Source organism: Pteropus medius, unplaced genomic scaffold (genome assembly GCF_902729225.1).
Source record: "Pteropus medius unplaced genomic scaffold, Ma_sr-lr_union100, whole genome shotgun sequence".
NCBI lineage: Eukaryota > Metazoa > Chordata > Mammalia > Chiroptera > Pteropodidae > Pteropus > Pteropus medius.
In genome coordinates, this window is record NW_024346062.1 from 577,699 (window position 1) to 600,000 (window position 22,302).

Here is a 22,302-nt window from a genome sequence, read left to right on the forward strand (position 1 = left end):
TTTCTACCTAAATCTTAGCAAGGTGTTTTAAAGACACAGATAAGATTATTTTAAAAATTTTACGAAAAGGTAAAAGAACTCAAATAGCTAAAACAATTTTGAAAAAAAAAAAAGTGAGAGGACCCACTGTTAAGGCTTACTATATAGCTACATTAATCAAGACAGTATGGTACTGTTAAGGATTGATACAGATTAATGAACCAGAAGACAGAACGCAAAATAGACCCATATAAATATGTCCAACCGGTTTTTGATAAAGGTACAAAAACAATTCAATGGAGGAAGGATAACCCTTTCAACAAATGTTGCTGAAGCAACTGGGCACCCACAGGCAAAAAAAGGGAACCACTAACTAAACCTCATACCTTATACAAAAATTAACTCGAAATTGATCAAAGCCTTACGTGTAATATATAAAACCACACAACTTTTAGAAAAGAATAGAAAATCTTCAGGACCTAAGACTAGGCAAAGGGACCTTAGATTTGAGATCAAAAGTATGAGTCACAAAAAGGAAAGTAGTATTAGTCGTAAATTAGATGATTTTCAAAATTAAAAACTTGCTCAGTGAAAGACCCTGGTTAAGAGGATAAAAGGACAAATTACATACTAATAGAAAGTATTTACAAAACACAAATATTCACAGCAGCTTTTTATATAACAGCCCAAACCTGTAAACAATCCTTTAATGGTTTATCTGTGGTACATCCATACCATGGACTACTACTCAGCAATAATAAGGAACAAACCATTGGTACATTCAATGATTTTGATGGACCGCAAAGGAATTAAGCTAAGTAGGAAAAGCCAATTTCAAAAGGCTACATATTATATGATTCCATTCCATGTTGTACAACATTCTTGAAAGAGCATTAATTAGGATTTAGGGATGGAGAAAACGGGCTATAAAGAGGTAGTACAATTCTCCATCTTGATTGTGGTGGTATTTACTCATACTACACATGTGATAGAACTAAATACACACACACACACAAACGAATACATGTATGATTAGTGAAATATAAATAAGCTCTATGGTGTATCAATGTCAGTTTCATGGTTTGGATATTGTAATATAATTATGCAAGATGCTAACACTGCAGGAGGAATGGTAAAGGGTGTATGAGACCCCCATGAACATTTTGTGCAAATTCCCTTGAATTTATAATAAAAAACAAAAAGCATATGTACAAATGGAATACCATTTATAAACCTGAGTATATGTACTGAGACAATAATATTTTCTTGCATGACTGGAAGTTATTTTAAATAATATTTTCATTATTGAAAAAAAAAAATCTGGTACTTCTTGCAGAATCAGCCCTATGAGAGACCCCTGGTTAAAATCCTCTTTTCAGACTGAAGCCTACTATTATTTTCCACATATTTAATGAAAAAAATTTCCCCTTCATTTTTAAGAATATCATATTGTGAATGTTAACTCATGTTTCAAGTAAATCACAAAAAAACTGTGTGCATCCTTCTCAAAAAGCCAAATTTCACATTTCAATTACATGTAATAATTGCAGATTTTTTTAAGAAATCTTGGTTGAAAAATTGTACCAGTTTATCTTTTTAACATTACTTCTGAAAAATAAGAAATGAGTCATGCCTTAGGTGAAACAACAGAGATATGTTTGATTGTGATTATTGCCAATCATTTCTGCTCCAGGATAAGTTAAAAAAAAAAAGATCAGAATATTTTCACTGGCTGAAGGCAAAATCATCTGTATCCATCCCTAATTGAGAGATGAGGGGAGTGAAGAAAAAAAGAGGTATCTCATAAGCAGAGATAAAAGCAATTTGGGCAATATTTGAATGTTGTGTAATATTAATAAGCCAGAAAAGAAAAAGATAGCAGAATAACTCTTTGAATGACTAGTATTTTGGCCTCTTAGGGTCCTGAAACTTTTGCCTAGTTATGTGTTTTAAAAGAACCAAAATTAGGCATAGTCCAGGAGAAGTCAATCTGGACAAGCAATTTCAGGCAAGAAGTTTGGTAGGGACTGACAGACAGCATCATAAGTGTGTGCTGTAAAACAGGGCCAGTTCAGAAGATCCAGCAAAACTAGAGCAAAATGGATCCAAGTGAGAGAGGAGCCAAGGTAGTGAGAAGCAGCTGAGGAGAGCATTTAATTCAGAAGAGGAGAACATACAAGGAGAAGAGTAGAGAACCTGTGACATGCAGCAATTGGCTTCACTGATATTTTCTAAAAGGGGCACAGTAAATTTCAAGAAACCACTACCAACTTTAAAGTCCTAGGCAATCAGGAATAGCACAGTGCTTCGGGAAATGCCACTCACGTTGTAGTATAACAAAAAAAAAATGAATGGCTGGCCACAGTAAAGCTAAAGCTAGGAAAAGGAAATTGAAGAAAGCATGTAGGTTGGGCTAAAGACAAGGTTTTGTAAGACTCTGAAACAAAATTGTAATTGACAAGTACATATATTACAGGTTGATAATAGCAAAGAAAAAATTTTATTGTTCTGTAATTAGATATGGGATGGTATTTTTGAATATGAGTACTTGGTTGACTAGGAATCTAAGAAATCATATTATAAACCATGACCACTATGTCAAAAAAATTTAAAATCAGTGCGTGTAAAAAGAACTTTTGAACAAATATTTTTGTTTTATATCTTAATATGTAATCAATGATATAACTAGTAAATAGCTACTAGTTTTAAATAACAATTAGAATTAGGATTCAATAGAGTTAATCTTTACCTATAGTGATTTTATTGAAAGATGATCAATATGTAAATATAAATAAAACAGATTCTGTGATAATCTGTGACATTATTTGTAGACTTTTATTTAGAAAGAGAACACATTTATTTCCCACTGCATGTAACTTACAACTTCTATTCTAACTACAGGGCTATTTTAAATTAATTTTTATTTTTTAATTACAGTTGATATTCAGTATTATTTTACATTAGTTTCAGGTGTACAGCATAGTAGTTAGACACTTATATAATTTACAAAGCAATCCTCCTGGTTAGTCTAATACCCACCTGACACCACACATAGTTATTAAATTATTATTGTCTATATTCGTAGGGCTATTTTAAAATAGATTATTGATGATGGAAAGAAAAAAAAATACTAAATGATGTCACTAGCTACACAATTGGAAAAATAAGCCTGAGGGGGTCCAAGAAGGATGTGAATGAAATAGTTATATACTATTGTTATGTTTCTCTCTAGATATGGGAAAACAATAGATGCATTAAAATGAGAGAGGTATAAAACGTGATATATTTATGGGAGTATATACTGAAAAAGCATTTAACCATCATAATTTTAAGAATCAAAAAGTTAAAATCCACATGTAATTTCTTATAATGAGCAGTTAGTTCATAAAGGTCATCATATTGGGGGACACACTATATTTACTATCTGTTCACAAATCCTCCCTTAATTTATGAATATCTGACACAAAAATGTTCTCTGATATACTACATATAGTAGAAAGCAGGCTCTCCTAGAAGCTCAAGAAAAGAAGGTTCTCTTCCTGGATAGCCAGGGGAAGATGATGTTTCAAGTGCCACTGTATTCCTTTTGTACTGCAGAAAGCAACTACCTACAGAAAAATTCACTTTAATTAATTTGCAAAATTAAAATTGAATTAAGTGTGCACTATTACCATTTGTAACATAAGTTACATGATGAAAACCATTAAGAGTTCATAAAACTGATTTAAAAAATAAGCCATGAGATATATCTGTATAAGCTTGCTCTGGACATTGGATTTTAAGTAAAGGAGCAAGTGATCCAATGTACATTTTAAAGAAATCAACCTGGCTGTTGTTATGGGGAAGCAATGGATGGTGTCAAGACACAAAGAGGCATGTTAGTTAGGAGGCTTTTGCAATAGTACAAGCAAGAGATGATAGGGAACTAGACTAGGATAGTGACAGTAGAGGTAAAAAATAGAATAAGAAACAGGTCTTGGTGATATTAGATGTGATTATTAGAAAGAGAAGTATCAAGAAGAGACTCACTAAATTTTTGGTTTGGGTATCTGGATGAGTGGAAGTAACCATTTACTGAGAGGAGGAAAACAAGAGAAGGAATAGCTTTTTGTTTTAGGGGAGTGGGTTGGGTTGAGGGAAGACCAAGATTTTTATTTTGGAACCCAAGAGGATATGTGAAGCAGGTGATTAGTTGAATATACATAACCAGGAGTGGTCAGTCCTAGAGATATAAATGTGGGAGATTCTAGTACTAGAATGAATGCCAAGTAAGCAGGGATTTGGAGGATTTTTGTTTGTTCTGTTGTTTTTAATGCCATGACTAAAAGAGTACCTGGAACAGTATTCGACAAGTAGCAGGAGTTCAAGAAGTATCTGCCGAGTGAATAAATAAATGGGCATAAAGATGGTACTTGAAGTTATAGGAGAGTATGAGATTACCTAGAGAGGAACTGTAGATAGAACTCTTACAGATTTAAAAAGAGTGTGTGTGTGAAGTGTGTGTGGTGTGTGTGTGTGTGTGTTTACCCACGCAGAAGGGGGAATCAGTAGACAGGTGTGTGGGGCAGGGGAGAGGAGAGAAGGAGAGTTTCAGCAAAGGAAAGTGAAGAATAACAGCAGTGAAACAGAAGGAAAACCAGGAGGCTTTTCTATCAAAGATGCCAATATAAAAAAGTGTTTCAAGGAGAGAGTGTTACTTGTGTCAAATGCTATTTGGGTTATGTAAAATGAAGACAAAGAAGTGAGAATGTCATTAATGGTTATAACAAAGGCTAAAGCTCATAATCTACATAATAGGAAGAAAGGTACTATAGGTACAGATGCAGGTAGGTTGATAGATTTTGTGGTGGGAATGTGAGGAAGTTCCCCTGAGCTTCTGTTTTCTTAAGGAATTATGAAACAAGTGTCAGCAAAGAGTAAATAATAAATGCTACACTGGGAATAAATAAGGTGTTATGAGAACACAGAGGAGGGGCACCTAACTCAACCCTGAGGTGGAGTGTAGGGAGGTTTAAAGGATAAATAGGAATTAATAAGAAGAGGGTACACAGGAGAAGTAGGAAGAGCATCCCAGACATGTGCAATATCTCAGAAGCAAAGGAGAAAGGACATGTTCAGAAAACTAAAAGGCAGAACCTAAGAGGTCCAGGTAGGGACTGGCAAGAGATGAGGTTGGAGAGATAAGCAGGTACCAAAATCAAGAAAAGCCTTGTTTGCAATGCTAAGAACACAGAAATTTATCATAAAGATAATCAGAAGTAGCTACTGATTATTTATATATAGTTATATATAAATGATTATATATATAATCAGAAGTAGCTACTGATTATATATAGTTATATATTTATTTTGGTGGTCATCACATCAGTTTTGGGAAAATATTGTGAATTTAAATACATATTAAATATGAGATTAGGTCATTTTTACATTTAATACTTAAAATTGGAGAGGCAGTATAGTTTAATGGTTAAGGCTACAAACTTCAGAGCCAGAATGCCCATGTTCAAATCCCAGCTATGCCATTTAGCAGTTGTGTGACCCTGGGCAAGTTATTTAATCTATGTTTCAATTTCCTCATTTTTAAATAAAGGTTTTAATAGTAAAGAAGTAAATGATAGGACCTTCTCAGAGGGCTGTTAATATATTAGTTATTAAAGTATTCTGTAAATGCCAGCTATTATTATTTAAGATATAATTTTACCTGCTTTTTAATGGCATAATTTTCACCATCTTCAGCTTTCATTTTTTCAATCTTTTCTTCTTGTTGTTTTGCTTCTTTTTCATACATCATTTTTTCTTTGGCCAACCTATCAATAAACCAAAAATGTTTCAGAGAATTAACTTTCTTTCTAGCAAACAGATCATGAGAAACAAACTATGTAAATATAAAACACACTTAAAATACCGAAGTATATGTACTAGATGGGGAGGAGGGGGAAAAGAAGAAAAATACTTTAGCCATTGATGTAAGTATGATTTTCATGCTCTTAAGTCCTATACCTGCTTAAAGCAAGTATAATCTATCAAAGCATGCAATTCTTAAATTTTTAATTAAAAACATTTCATTGTAACTGTATTTAAAATGTAAAAACAACACTCAAAATTATTACATACTAACATTTGTCTTGCTTTTCTTTGTTTTTGACACGTTTTCCAAACTTTTACACATGTACTTGAAACAACATAATGGCAAAAGTCCAGCTTACTGGTAAAAAAATCAGTATATTATATGCCAAATCCAAAATAAAAAAAGGTTAGATTTTCAACAACTGAATTGTTTGACAAGTATTCATTGTACATGTAATTTTATGCCTGACCTTCCTTGTGTGATGGACTGGGATAGATAATTTACACATGGTTCTTGCATGGAAAAGTAGTGGAAATAAACAAATATTTATTCACTAAAGCAGGAAAAGGTATTGATGAAGATCAGGAAGATTTTCAACAATAAGGAATAGAGAAATACAAAGTTCTACTGATTATTCCTCAGATAACAAAAATTCAATTAACCATAACAGTTCAATCTTCTCTAATTCTGGTTAATAAAAATTTTAATATAAAAGTATAGTCCAGGAAAACACTAACATTCTTTACACACATTATCTAAAAAGAAGAAAAAGTTCTCATAGTCCATACATATTAAAAACAACTTTCTCCATCTGGCTTGCTTACTTCTAGACATAATATTGCTAGAATGGAATTTAAAAGTCGGATTAGAGCATGGCTTTTGTCTAATCATTTGCAATGAAGATTCTTAAGTGGATTTCAAAACATGATTAATTTTCATAGTCTAATAGGACTTAGTATAATTTTGGATATCTAAAAAAAATCTACCTGGAAGGCTTTTAAGTCAAATTTTAAGTCTGGATTTAAATTGCCACATAAACTACATACTAAACATTAAAATGCTAAAATGTTCCAGTTGGAATTTTGAGGTATGCACGAAAGGCTCAACCTGTCCCTCATGATCTTGTGTTACCGACACAGGACATATAACAAAATGTTAACAGTTTTTACAGTAAATGTCATCTTCGAACACTCATCCTAAACTATCTCAAAGTGAAAAAAAAAAATAAAGTGCAAAATAGGTATAAATTTTATGTTGCCATGAATATAAACAGACAAAGGATACTCAAAACACAAATAACAAAGGATACCTGGTAAACTACTATTTGTGGTTACCTGAGGAGAAAAGCCCTAATGATTTGGGGTTGTGGGGTTACCTGGGAGGTAAATAGGGAAGCTTTCATTTTCTGCCTTTCTTTAAATTAAGTCTGAGGCGTTTTCCCTTATGTATAAATATTACTTTTATCAAAAAAGTTATATGCTAATGATTATCTCTGAATGGCACAATTCTAAATGATTTTAAAGTCTGTTGGTTATTCCTTTAGTTAGATTTAAAATATTTTCTAGAATAAAGCAAAATTCAATTAGAAAGATACCTAAATACATCTAATAGTTTAAATTCTCTAAACACTGCTCTCCTTTGCAAGTCTTACAAATGTTATGTTAAAATAAGTACAAATAAAAAGTCATGATTTATTATATTTTAAAGGCATAATTAATTGTAAATATTTTCCATTAGTCTTACAAACCCACAGAGAAACAGCAACTCAAAATCTGGTAACTTTTAGTAGTAAGAAAAACAAATATATAAGAGGAAAATAAAAAAGTAAAAGCAATAGAAAAGGACATGAGAAGAAATTTTAAGAAATGACGATCACTGGGTAATAATAATCAAATGATAACTTTACTACCTAACTGTACACATATGACACAATGTGACTTAAAACTATGTAGTCTAGTGTTTTCCAAACTATTCCATGGTACACTAGTGGTCAAATAAGCTTTAAAAACACGGCTTGCCAAATCTTAAAGATTTATGATATATATGTGTATATTAAAAAGTCCTGAGAAGTCTTTTAGAGTAAGGAAATCAGTATAACTTTGTTCAACTGCAAGCTTACTTGAGGCAAAAAATAACTTTTTCCCTTTCAGTATTTTCCAGAACAGCTGCCCCTTAATACAAGTTTGAGAAATACACTGTAGAAATTTGTAAACTTTATACAAATTTGTACAGCTAAACATATTATTCATAAATTTCTAAATAAAATAAAAGTTTTGGGTAAATCAAGAATTTAAAGACTTTGGGATAAAAAGTTTCAGCTTAATTTATCTTAATTTTAACATTTTTCTTATTGTAAATGAGATTTTCATAATTTATAACCAATCTGTACTTATGGCCATCTAATAACTAACAGTCCAACACCAAGCCATGCTGAGGATTACAAATGATAAGCAAATACAATTAATGGTATTAAGAAGCTATAACAAATTGATATTTAGAAAAATATTATCAATATTTTAAAATAAAAATGTAGAGAAAATAGTATAACAAATCTCATGTACTCATCACCCAGCCATAACAATTAATATTTTAGTGTTCTTGTTTCATGTATCTCCCGCCACTTATGTATTTATTTATTAGCATTTTCAGACATTTTATGTTTGGCTTGATTTTTGAGGTTAAAAGTCTATAATTTCCACCCACTCCCCACTTATACCATATATAAAAATTAACTCAAACTGGATCAAAGATTAAAAAGCTAAAATTATAAAACTCTTGGAAGAAAACACAGAGGTAAATATTGATGACCTTGGATTTGGCGAACCTTGGTGACCTTGGATTAGGCAATTATCTTTTAGCTATGACACCAAAAGCATAGGAAATAGAAGAAAAAATAAATAAGTTGGCCTTCATCAAAATTAAAAACTTTTCTGCTTCAAAAATCACTATCAGGAAAGTGAAAAGAGAACTACAGAATGGGAAAAATATTTGCAAATCATATATCCAGAATATATAAAGAACTCTTATAACTCCATAATAAAAAGAACCCAATTTAAACAATGGGCAAAGGACTTGCATAGACATTTCTCCAAAGAAATATAAATGCCAATAGACACATGAAGAGATGCTCAACATCATCAGTCATCAGGGAAATGCAAATCAAAACCACAGTGAGATACCACTTCACATCCATTAGAATATCTATAATAAAAAAAAAAAATCAGATAATAAAAAGTGTTGTTTGACAAGAATATGGATGAAGTGAAACCATCAAACTCTACCGGTGGGAATGTAATTGGTGCAGCTGCTATGGAAGTTCAGCCATTCCTCAAAAAGTTAAATATAGACTTAATGATATATCTCAGTAATTCCTTCCTAAGTATATTCCCAAGAGAAATGAAAACATATGTCCATATGAAAACTTGTACAAGAATGTTCACAACAGCACTGTGCATATGCAAGGTAAAATGTGGAAACTCAAAAGCCCATAAGCTGATCAACGGAAAACAAAATATAGTATATCTATACAATTAAATAATATTTGACAATAGAAAGAAATGAAGTACTGATTTATGGTACAACATGAATGAACCTTGAAAACATTATGCTAAGTGAAAGTGGCCAGAAATAAAATGCCACATATTGTATGATTCTATTTACAGGATATATCCAGAGTAGGCAAATCTATAGATAGAAAGTAGATTAGTGGTTGCCTAGCACTGGGGAGGATGTGGGAAATGGAAGGGTAATAGCTAAAGTGTTTGAGGTTTCTTTTGGGGATGATAAAAAATGTTTTAAAACTGATTGTGATAGTTGCACAACTTCGTAAATACACTAAAAACAAATGAATTGTAGATTTTAAATGAGTGATCTGTATGGTATGTGAATTGTATCTCAATAAAGTTGTTAACAAAAAGGAAAAAAAAGCTTGTGACTACAAAGTCAGCTTCCAGGGAAAGCTTCCAGGATTGGATATATTTAAACCTGAACTAAGTGAAACATGTGAACGTTACATATAAAAATCTTCATTTGACTTACAAATTAAAACTACTTTAACAATAATTTTTAGTATTAAGACAAAAATATTTATCCTCCCAGATTTAATATTTCAAAATAAAATCATTAACGTATTATCACTATAAATATTTCTTTAAAAGTTCCTTTTAAGTAGTAAAAGAAACTTCCTTGGACAGACACGGCAAGTTGCCAGACTGCTTTAAATAAGACCTAAAGATAGTGTTATTTGATTCACAATGTTAAAAAGAAATAACAAAAAACAAAACCAGATTTATTACTAGATTAAACAACTGGAAGATTTAACATATAAGTCTGGATTTCTGGCTTCTCTTGGATGTTTTCATCAGAGAACACTGGAGCTGCATTCTCACTACTGGATGGAGCTAAGTAATGACTGATGACTGTTTTAGAGGAGGCATGTGTTATTTGCATTGCCCTAATTCACACAACTCCCTGTTTCCCAAATACTCAGGCCTTATACTCGACCCCTGTAAACAACTAAGTTTGTAATCTGTGTGCTGGAGTAACTCGCACATCATCAATGCATCAGTTTCAATACTGCTTTTTAAATTATCTTTACAGAATTGCAATTATTATTCATAATATCAGGAATGCTCAGAAACCACTGGGATTAGCATGAAACTTTCAATCTTCCTAAATCTGGTAGGTTACTAAATTCCCCTAGAACGTTAAAATAGCTAGGATTGAACAGGCTGTCAGACAGAAGCACATTCAATAACATCCTGTAATTCAAAGACTTAGAACAAGGGTTGGCAAACTATGGCCACTGAGCCAAATTTGATGAGCCATGTGTTGTTGTATGCTCTGAGAGCTATGAAAAGTTTTCATATGTTTAAATGATTAAAAAAATTTAAAAATATTTTGTGACAAGTAAAAATTATATGGAATTCAAATTTCAGTGTCCATAAATAAATTTTTGTTGGAACACAACCATAGTAATTCATTTATGTATCATCCATGGCTCCTTTCATGCAATGACAGCAGAGATGAGTAGATGTGATGGAACTACAAAGCCTAAAATATATATTATCTGGTCTTTTACAAAAAAGTGTTGCTGACCTTTGACTTGCAAGACTTCTACTTAACTCTATCCAACCCCTACTTCACTATCTTAGCATTTAACACACTACAGTGAAGCCAGTTTACTTGCTAGGTCTTAAGTTTCTAGAAGACAGGATTAGGTAGTATGCCTATTGTATTATTGATATATAGTAGGCACTCAACGTATGTTGAATGAATACAAAGTTGAGTCTAAAAATTTCACTACTGCCTTTTAACATTGTCAATTTAGAGAGATATATAAAACAATTCTGAAGTGGAACAAAAGAGATTTGCAAAACTTAACATATAAGAAATTGTGATTTTTGAGAAATATAAAATGAAAAGAGATCGGATTCTATGCCTAGGCCCACAGTCAACTCTAGTTGGTAGTCCAAGCCATCCTATGCGGCTGTACTTACCTATAGAAAATACCGGCAATGACTCCAGCAAAATTGAAGAGACACCTAGCTACATACATATCACATCTGACAAAAAAAGGTGCTGAATATTTGCATGGCTTATTGGAATATAAAAACAAAAGTAGTTTTTGTTTAAAAATGCCATATTTTGTGAAAAGGTTCAGGAAGGAAGTTAGTGAACAGCAAATGTACTGACCCCTCACTCCCAAAAAATCAGTTAGCACCCAGGAATGCCAGTATTTAAAATTAGTGAATAAAATGATAAGGTAATATGTGGTAAGAGAAAGTAGTTCCACTCTCAAACAGTATAAAATCAATGTATTGACAAGTCATATGATGCAAAATAGGTTTTATAGAGTATATACACAATTTCAGCTTCACCAGATATTATCAAATTATTTTCCAAAGTGGTTATACCAATTGATACCAAACCTGCTATATATGAAATTTCCTGTTTCTTCTTGGCATCATGGTGAACAACTGGAATTGTCAAAATCATTACATTTCTGACAATAAGAAGAGTGTAAAATGGTATTATATCATGATTTGAAATACTAATTTCCCTGATAATTTTTCAGGTTGTATTTATTAAAATAGTAATTACTGGATAAGTATTTGCTAAATTAATGAATGAATATCTTTGGGTGAATTTGGCTCTTCTTCCCTTCTTTAGGGAAGGCTAAGATTTAATAAGAAAATTTAACTCGAGTATATGCAGTTTTAAAATGATACTAAAATACTTTTTCTGTAACATGTATGTTTCTATAAATATAGGAATATACGAAAATTGTAAAGAACAAAATTTTAAAAATCATTCATAATCTCACTGATCAAAATGCACATAATTCTGGAATCCAAAAAAGTAAAAAAACAGAAAAATTTAAGTTTGGCCCAAACTCATTTAGCAGCAAAATGTGACCTCAAATGATATGAAACTACCGACTTTATGCATCTTACTAAATATGAATAGTCAGTTCCACTGCAGAAATATTAGTGCTTGACTACATAGTACTTCTCTAGATGCTATTATATAAATGCATACATTACTGTTCCAAAATCTAAAAAATCTGGAATTCAGAAATACGGATGTGCCCAAGAGTTTCATATAAGCGATACAGACCTTATTAACATTGAATATTTTCCACTAGTCTTTTTCTTTAAACATGTATATGTAAAAATTTATATTTTTATATATATAAATAAGTAATAAAGATAATGTATCGTTTCCAATGTCATTAAATGTTCTTTGAAAATATAGCTGTTAGAGGCTATATTTTATAGTATCAATATGAAAGCTTATTAATGTATTATCTTATCAGACATTCAGGCCATCACCATATTATAAATAATACTGTGTTGAACATCTCTACTTATAAATTTTGTGGATGTGTAACATTTTATTAAATAATATTTAAAATATATAATGCCTGATGAGAAATTAGAGTGAATTCTTTTCCAGTAAACCAATGATCATTTACTGATAAATACCTCTTTTTACTACTGATGTGATAAACCACCTTTACATTATTATTAGTAATGTACGAAATACAAATAGTAAAACAATCTACCCTATTTTAGCTCACTACCTGGTATTTCATTTTAGACAAAGGAAATAGTATGTCAGATTTCACTGTTTAAATATTAATAAGAATATCAATATTCAAACAGATATAAAATTAAAAAGAGAAAAATAAGGAAAATGGAATATCAAGGGAAAAGAAGGTAAATCTGATAACCAATAGGAGTTGTAGATAGTTGGAAAAAAAAAAAGCAGGGGAAAATTTTTATTTTAAATTAAATTTTCCAGAGCTGGAATAAAAACAACAATCTTAAATGAAAAGGGCTTTCTGAGTGCCAACGAGAATCAGTGAAAAAAATCCCATAACTATGTGTATTGTTGAGAATTTCCAAGATCCAAGAAAACTGAAGCTTTCAAAAAGAAATAGGTTGCCTATAAAAGGAAAACAAATCAGATTGATATAGTTCATGTTAATAACACTAGATACTGAAGATGACAGAGCAATCCCTTAAAAAGTTCTGAGAGAAAATTATTTATAAACTGGATTTGTAACTATAATAGTGATGGTAAAATTCACTAGCTCACTCACTAGGTGCCAGACATGATTTTATTTTTCCAAGGACATAGCAATAAACAAAATTAAAAAAGTCTCTCTGCTTAATGACATTTATTAATGGGGAAATAAAGACAATAAACAAGCAAAATATACAACATGTGAGATTGTGGTAAAGTACTATAAAAAAGCAGTGAAGAAAGATTGGTATTACGGGGATTTGCATTTTAAAGCCTCTTTGAGAAGGGATATGTTAAAGGATAGAGTTCAGATCTGAAAAAGGCAGTAATTCATGTGGATAACTGATGAAAGAAGTCATGAGCCATGGGAATTTTTTTTAGTTATACAAAAATTCAAAAAGTTTATCTACTATTTCCCCTTCCTGAGGAATTTATTTAAGAATGTACTCCAACAAACTGAAGATGAAAATCAAAAAAAGAAACCAGTTAATATAATGCAACCCGCTAATGAAGAAAAAAGAAATCCATGGATTAAAACTGTGCTGTAAAACTGGAAAATAATCAGTCTAAATGAGAATCTTAGTGTGGAGTCTTTAAGAAGAGGAATGGAATAGATTCTAAAGAACAGATACAATGAGCAGAAAGGTAGAACGGAAGTCATTTATTTCTTTTATCTCAGTAATAAAAATGAAAGACAATTAGAAACTCCAGGAAAAACACCCCCTACACAAAGTTATGATTGTAGTATGAAGCAGTTGATGAAAAAGAAAATGCATTTAACCTGGACTTATAAGAATAATTTCTTTTGCACGGCATAGGATCCACCGAGAAAGAAATGTTATCCTATTCTACATAGTATATTTAAAATAAAATATAATTATAATCTATTAATTCTTTTTCAACTTTTTGAATAGACCTATGAGCAAAAAATACATCTTTCTCCACTTGTCTGAAATATTCAATTTATTTCTACGGTTTGGTTAAAAGCTAAGGTATGTCTACAAATTTTTTTCCCAATAAAAATTTGAGATGATCCTGGTCAGCCAATGAAACTTTAGCATTTCATAAAAATTATACTACCACCCGAGTAATCAATTCCCTGTAATAAATCCCTCTGTTTTAAGTCCTAGTATTGTGGTGAAGCTTAATCAATAGTTACAACTCAAGAGATAGTTACAACATTGGCATCCCATGAAACATGATATGTAAAAGATTTAGGCAAAAGCCTGAATCATTCAAGATAAGCTAAAATTAATACATGATAATAAAAGCAGTTAACACATACTGACCACTTACTATGGGCCAAATACGACATCAAAGCACAATACATACATTGCCATTCAATCCTCAAAACAACCCTGTAAAATATTCTAAACTATGAGTCCCATTTTAGTAATAACTAAATTTAAATTCATGGAGCTCGTCCAAGTTCTCAGAGCCAAAGAACTCTTTTATTCCAAAGTTTACACTCTTAGCCACTACTGATACACTTTTTATTTTTTAAAGTAATTCTCAAACATTTGAACACACAAAAAACGTTAAAATACAATCAATTGCAGCAGGCATTATTAGTTACCTACGCAACAGCCACTTCTTACTTGCCAAGAGGATCTAATTTTGATTATGATTATTCAGGAAGGCATGTCCTTTTAAAAAAAAGAAGTCAATTATAATGATCTTACTCCCTTTGCCAAATGATAGTTTAGGCATGTGTTAAGTGATCCAATTCTGGCCAAAGCTAGAAAAGGGCCATCTGCTGGGGGCTTCTGAGAAGGTTGTCATTCTTCCTACATGTGACATAAGCAGATATAATTCTCTTTTCTCCCCTGGGTATTGTCACCTGTGACACCAGCCACTTGTGGCAGGTGCCTTGGGATCTTGAGGATATCCCGCCTAAAAGGACAGGTCACTTTGGGATGTCAGAGAACATGAATCTTTGATAATGGTATTAAACACTGAATTAACCAACTCTGAAAGCATCCTACCTCCATATATCTTACTGTATGAGATGATAAACATCCCCATAATTTAAGCCACATATGGTTTTTCTATTACTTTGAAGCTGAAAGCATCTGAAGAGATAGTCATTAAAAGCTGAAGATTATTTTGCAGGTACTAAAATAATGCTTACTTATTTGGGGCTAATTCATTCTAAATTGATGTCACTTAGAAATTGAGAAACCTCATCTTTTTCTTATAGACAAATAAACATGAAGAAAGTAAAGAGGAAATTTGCTACATAATATCCAATTTTGTTTCCACTGTATTTAGAAATAGTCCATGTAAATGTTGTACAGAAGTCTCTTTCACACTAAAAACTAAAGTAGTGTAAAACTTAAAAATTTTTGGCTTGTTTTTAATAATCGTGGTGCTTACTGGAGGCTAATTTCCATAATAAATAATATTACCTTCTATCTATATATTTTCAATTTACAAAGTATGTCTATAACATACAGGATATTGGATGCTAAATATTAAATAGTAAAATATCTCCTCTGGAATGAGAAGCAGCTGACAACAGTAGACAGCTATCCCAAACATTGACAAGGCCTGTATACCTATGGATTGATACTGAACTCAGAATCCATTTTGTTTAATTATGTTTATCTGTCTGCTAATGATATTAGTTATAATAGCAGTTATCCTTGTTCTTTGGGTTTTTCTATATAGTCCAATTGTTTACGATTACTGAATATGTATAAGACGTTAATATTCTTTTCATGTATAAGACGTAAATGCTAAATACAGAAAAATGGGACAGAAGGCAAAACTTGGATCATAATAGTTCACAATGATCCAGTTTATTTTTTTCTTCCACAACAAAAGCCATAAGACCTGAGTGCCTTCCACTTACCTGCTCCCTTCTGAGGATAATTTGGCCTCAACTCAGATCCCATAGTTACAGTATTTCCCCATCTCCAATGGTCAATAAGATGATGTTGATACTGAGACTTCCTAAGAATGAGACTTCGTAGTGCTGTGAGACCACAGTATCTGATCAAAAAGTTGGTCAAAGGATTGACTGATGACCAAAAGGAGGAGCAGTGGACAAAAAAAAAAAAAAATGGGGTTCTATGGTAAGTAACTTCATAGGGTGATCTGGTCACAAATTCCTAAATGGGCAGGTCATAGTGGGCAGTCACACCACAGGTCTGTACCTTCTTTAGTGAGAGGTTTTTAAAAAACCCTGTCCACTGTTCTTGTGCATCTATCTAGGTTAACACACATTTGAGATGTCAGAAGTAATACCCCTGGATACGCAAAACTACCCTTAAGAAAGCAAATCACCTTAACCTTCCTTTAATCAAATCCCCACCCTGCTTTCTCCCACCTTCAAGTAATCTTCCTTATGTAATCTCAAATGCATAAAAGGAGCTGCAAAACTGTTATTCTCTAGAGTATCTGAGATCTTACTCCCTGGAATATGTCGTCAGTTTGGCTCAAATAAACTTTGATATGTTACAGACAGACAGTAACATATCAATGCCCTTAAACTGTAACTTATAGGAAAGTGGGCATTAAGTAAATATTAATGTCTATAAATGATCATGAGGGTAGGGGGGTAAGATGTTCAATGATGCTATAGAGGAAATAATATGGTACCAGGGGAAATGTACCCATTTAGAATTTGGAACTCAGTAACCTCTTGTCAAATGGATTTGAAATCTATATCTTCTCAGTGAAGAGGAAAAAAGTAGTCAAGAAAGGAAAAGAAGTTATTTGATTTAGGTAAAGTAGGCAACAAGTTTTTCTGCTAAACATATCAGGAGACAGCATTCTACAGAAATCAGAGTAAAAAGACTATTGGAGTGAATTTTAGGCTTTTGAAGACTAAGAGTTTAATAATGAGACCCAGACACACAGAAGAAATACCTTTACAAAAGTATGTTAGGACAAAAATACCAGGATGGGGTTGGTGGGGAGGGCTGATTCATTAGGAAAAATCCAAGAGGACTGCAAATTAGAAGCTAATTGCTTAGCCACCTCAATTAAGAATTCTCACTAGTTCCTTAGTGAGGAAGAACTGAAGACTGACACCAAGATTGGTGGATTTTGTGCTTATGGTCTATACAGTAAAATATATGTAGTTAAAATTCAGTGAATTTTAGGCATTTCTCTATTAATTCTCTTGTGGTCACTATAAAGTCAAGTGAGATTTTCCACTATTCTCAAATCTCAACTAATAATTATAGTGAAGATTTTGAGGGTGAGCAAAACTAAGGAAGAATCTGCTACAGTATCCTGTTTTAATAAAACAAAACAAACAAACAAAAAAAAAGTGCTACGCACAAACACACAAAATGAGATGAGGTTGGAAATGTTGCCTGCTCTGAGTGGAATGCCTTCTCTCTCCTCATCTTTTTTCCTATCAAACTCATTCTTCAAAACTTAACTCCAGTGTCCTTGTCTTCCAGAAGGACCACTCTAACCCCTGTCCTACCACTCCCCAAGCTGTGCCATTGCTCTTCCTTGCTATGGATCTTCACAGCATATTTATCTCCATCACAGAATTTATCACAATAGGTTAAAATTTTATCCACTTCCACACTTGAAAGTGGATGCCCTGAGGACTGAAAATATGTCTCCTATCAGCACCTATCAGAGTGTATGCCTCCCAGATATGTTTACTGAAGGAAATCACAATTAGGTAAGCAGGGTAATAAGCAAGGCAGCTATCATTATCTTCATTTTCAAATAGGAAACTACAACTCGAAAAGGTGAAATGACTCACCCAAGGCCAGCTGGCCAGGAAACTAGTGAAATCAGAATTTGAAATCATGTCTTTTAACTTCAAGCGTCAATACTTTCTAATACATCATACTATCTCATGTTTAAAGTAAATGAAGCAATTTTCAAATTTTAAACTTTTGAAAATTTGTTCCAAAAGTAAAATCATTCCATGGTTCAAAATCTGAATAGCGCAAAATAGTACAAAATGAAAAGGCAACAGCTACACACTCTGTATCCAGCTGCTCATTGCCCCCACTGCAACATGTTATCGATCTCTTGTGCATCCTAAAATGAAAGAAATTAAGTGTCTAATTTGATGGTATTTGTTACCTTATCTCCCACTACCCATTAATTAATCCCCTAAACTGGAGGTGGTTCAAGTTATATTCACTGCTCACACAGAATATATGCTTCAATAAATTAGACAAAACATGTTTTGTAAACTGCCAAAATAATGCATGCCAAACTCAAAATCAATGCCGTTTTTCTTGCAATATTGTGAATTTTAGAAATTAATAAACTAATAAATCTTAGGAATAACTCACAAAATACAAATGTAAAACTGATTATTTCATTAATCCTCTAAACTATCCCTTAAAGGTTTTGAGATGTCAGTGAGACTGAAAAGCATGTACTAATGAAAGGGCTAAGGACACTACCGTGAACAGCTTCTGCTTGAGTTTCTATGAGAAAGCAATACTACCTTCCACAGCTGCTTCATCTCCATACAAAATACTCTGACAGTTTTAATTACTACCTAAAATCACAAATCTCTCTGTACATTTGACTTTTTATCCTCTGTCCAGACCTGTATCTCAGTGTCTTTATAACATCTCTATTTAGATATCCACCAGCAGTTAAATAAAGCAGGTTAAAAACTGAGATCATCATCCTATTCTAATATCCTTTTTTCCAACTTGAACTGTCAACAGTAGAACCACATAAGTACTAGATAAAGTAGCCTGGCTTGTGAGGAGTTCAGGAAAAAAGAGCTAAATTGTCTGCAAGCTCAATATGAGCCAAGAGTGTGAAGCAGCTACTAAAAACAAAACCAAAATTCACTTTTAGATGCATTAAAAGAAGAACCTAAAAACATGGTAGGTAAATGGTACTACATTGGATGAATGCCATCTGTACTATTTTATTCATGATTTTACTTCTAAAATTGTTATACATAACCTAGATCCAAAAGAGATTTAAAGCAGCATCTGAAGAACTCTTATAAACTAGAGTATTAGCAGAGAAATATCCAACATCATCATTCTATTCTGTTAAATAGTTTAGTTTGCCTAAAACATTTAGATACATGATGGATTCCAAACTAATACTGGTTATCATAACTAAAATAGGCAATATATTCCAAACTAATATACACTGTATAATTAAAATAGGCAAAGAAAGTATGTGATGGAAGTAATTTTAGCTGATTGATGACTGTAGCTTCTCATAGATAATAAAAGTTAGCACCTGTTAGGATATCTGAATTTTATCAAATTATAAAATAAGCCCAATTTAACAATACTTTATATAGTAATTGTTCTTGGTGATACATTAACTCAAGTTTTCTAGAAATTACTTATGAGAATATTTGGGAGCTGAATCTGGGATTTTTTACTTGTAGAGCTCAAGGATCCAGAGGAGAACTCAAGGCTTTGGGGTTATTAGCATTCTACAGAGGTACCTTGAAATGTAATATGTTTATTCGGTTTTTGTTGTACTAAGGTTTGTTCATTAGATCAAAACAGTTCAAGAAGAAAAATGTACAAATTTTTTTTTGTTTTTATATTACTGATATTGAGGTATTATTTAAGCCCTATGTATACACGATTGACAAAATAATCATTAACTGGTAATAATTTCCATTCAGAAAACTCCGAGAGTCAGAAATAATTTCAATACTATAATCCTATCTAAAAGTATAGACATACAGTAATTTGGTATATGTTAAAGGACCCACGATCAATATATATTTATTTTGTACTTTACCACATATGAAGTATTTTTTTTAAACTCAAGCCAATGTTCTAAATCTTTAACTGCTTAAATATCACTTTTAAGTAATATTCGATAATAGTACTTGATATAGAGCTGTATTTGACAATTGTAATAGCTAGCATCTGGTCTGAAAATTCAATATAGCAAAATTTTCTTAATTTTTCTAAGATTAGATTAGTGATTCCCAATTACCCTGAAGCCCTCCAAATCTTTCTTGTCTATGTCACATTAACTGTAGTCTGTAGTTTTGAAAAAGTCTGCATTATTTCTTATACTCCCCACTTCTGTTTACTCAGAGTAAAATAGTCATTTTACAACCTGACTTTAGGAATCTGTCAGTAAACATTATTTTTAAATGATGCATTTTCACAACTGGAGGAATATCACCTTTAGTTCTCCTCACATGAATAGTATGTGTTAGCATGTAAAAACATGAAAAGACTCAAACTTTATCTTACAAAAACAGTAGAATATATAAATACATAAATTTTAAGAGCATCACACCTTTTGCAAGATGCTATCCTACACAGTCTTCCTGGACTATTTCAGATGAGTTATTTGACAGAATCTTTCAGGATCCTGATTCTGAGGATAGACTACCATGATTATATATGAACACAGCTATAACAAACATCCCTTTTGGTGGCCAACTTAAAAACCCAGATATAACTGCAGCATTGGGGTTAAAGAAAGACACATGAGCTAATGCAAAGTTGCTTATATGTACGGGGAGAAATTTATCCTTAATTAACCATATAAATATAACCGAACTGTTATTTTTCAAATGTGGTAACAACTGTTTTCTTTCACAAAAGAAAAAAGAATGCTCTTCCAAAAAATGTTAATAAATGCAGTGAAAAGAAAAAGGTTTCCATGAACAAATAAAGCTTGGGAAATATTGTCTAACTTTACTCTCCTCTTAAAAGATTCACACAGTGACAGCTTTTAAGTAATGTTACAATATGAAACATGTTAAAATTTTGTTTAACTCAACCCTTCTCAAATTAGAGGACAGAACACTTTTTTAAACTTACTTATTGAAATCTAGTTAACCATATTCATACAAGAACACCAACTTGTAATCCAAAATGAGAGGCAGGTAGTATTTAAAATTTTAACTACAGTATTTGATAAATTTCTAAAATATATTTTTACTCTAAATTAAGTAAAAAAAATTCTATTCAAAATTTCCAATTTACAGAAGTTAATAAAATGTTATCAACTTAAATAATAGTTAATTTTTAAAATAAATCTTAATGTGGCAGCAACAATAGCTTAAGTAATGATAGTATATACTCTATGTCAGTGTAATTAATATTAATGACCATGAACTTTATAACTATCCTATTTTTTTACATCTTAATTTGCTTATAAATGAATTCACATGTAATAGAAAGTAACAAGCCATATTATCTTGTGATACTATCAAGCAAAATACTTAGTTTGAAAAATTACACACTAACTTATCATAGCTGACATAACTTTTTTTAAAAAACTGAATCTAATTGTTCATAATACAAGCTTAATTTTCTACTTTAGATATCGTATCTAAATGGTAATAGTGGTCTTTAGGCCAAATTCTATAAAGGAACACAATTTTTTTTAAGTCATTTTAAAGAAGATGGCTTCAACAGGAAATATCTACATAAGCACTTTAAATTGTTACCTTAATTTTGAATTTATGAACAAAGTAGTAAATGAAACATCATCTACAGATCTCTAAACACCCATTAACAAATATCCACTAATTTAAATTTCCAAAATAGCACAAAATCACATGGGGAATAAGACAGTGTTTTTATTATGGTAAAATGAGTTAAATATCTAGCCTCGACACTATGATAAATTGAACTTTTAACTTCCTAACACCTGATTTAATTTGGTAGACTACTTTTTCTCATCAACTGGAATTCCTGCAAAAGGAAAACTAAGAATGGCCTTTTAAAAAAAACATGTAGTCTATTTTATATGAAATTTTATTTTCCAGGCACTGCAAGGTACTTTAGCTACTGTGGCCTGTAAAATTTAAACCACTCATTTATTTTATATGCTACAGTAATAAGGAAATACTCTAAAGATAATGTAGTAATAGATACTGCATATCTTAAAAATGTGGATACACATGAAATTCAAAAACTAGACAATACTACTTATGATTATAAAAAGTAACTTATTATGATATGTATGAGAATGTTCATGTTATTCCAAAATGGTATATA

General features: G+C 31.7%; 1 protein-coding gene across 1 annotated transcript in view; it reads right to left on the reverse strand.

Annotated features, from left to right (window-relative positions):
- The window catches only part of TBCA (tubulin folding cofactor A), a 61,864-nt gene that overhangs the window by 8,042 nt on the left and 31,520 nt on the right, over positions 1–22,302 (reverse strand). Inside the window, exon 2 of the mRNA XM_039874888.1 lies at positions 5,681–5,786. Coding sequence (XP_039730822.1) covers positions 5,681–5,786 — 106 coding nt within the window. The remainder of the gene's footprint in view (positions 1–5,680; positions 5,787–22,302) is intronic.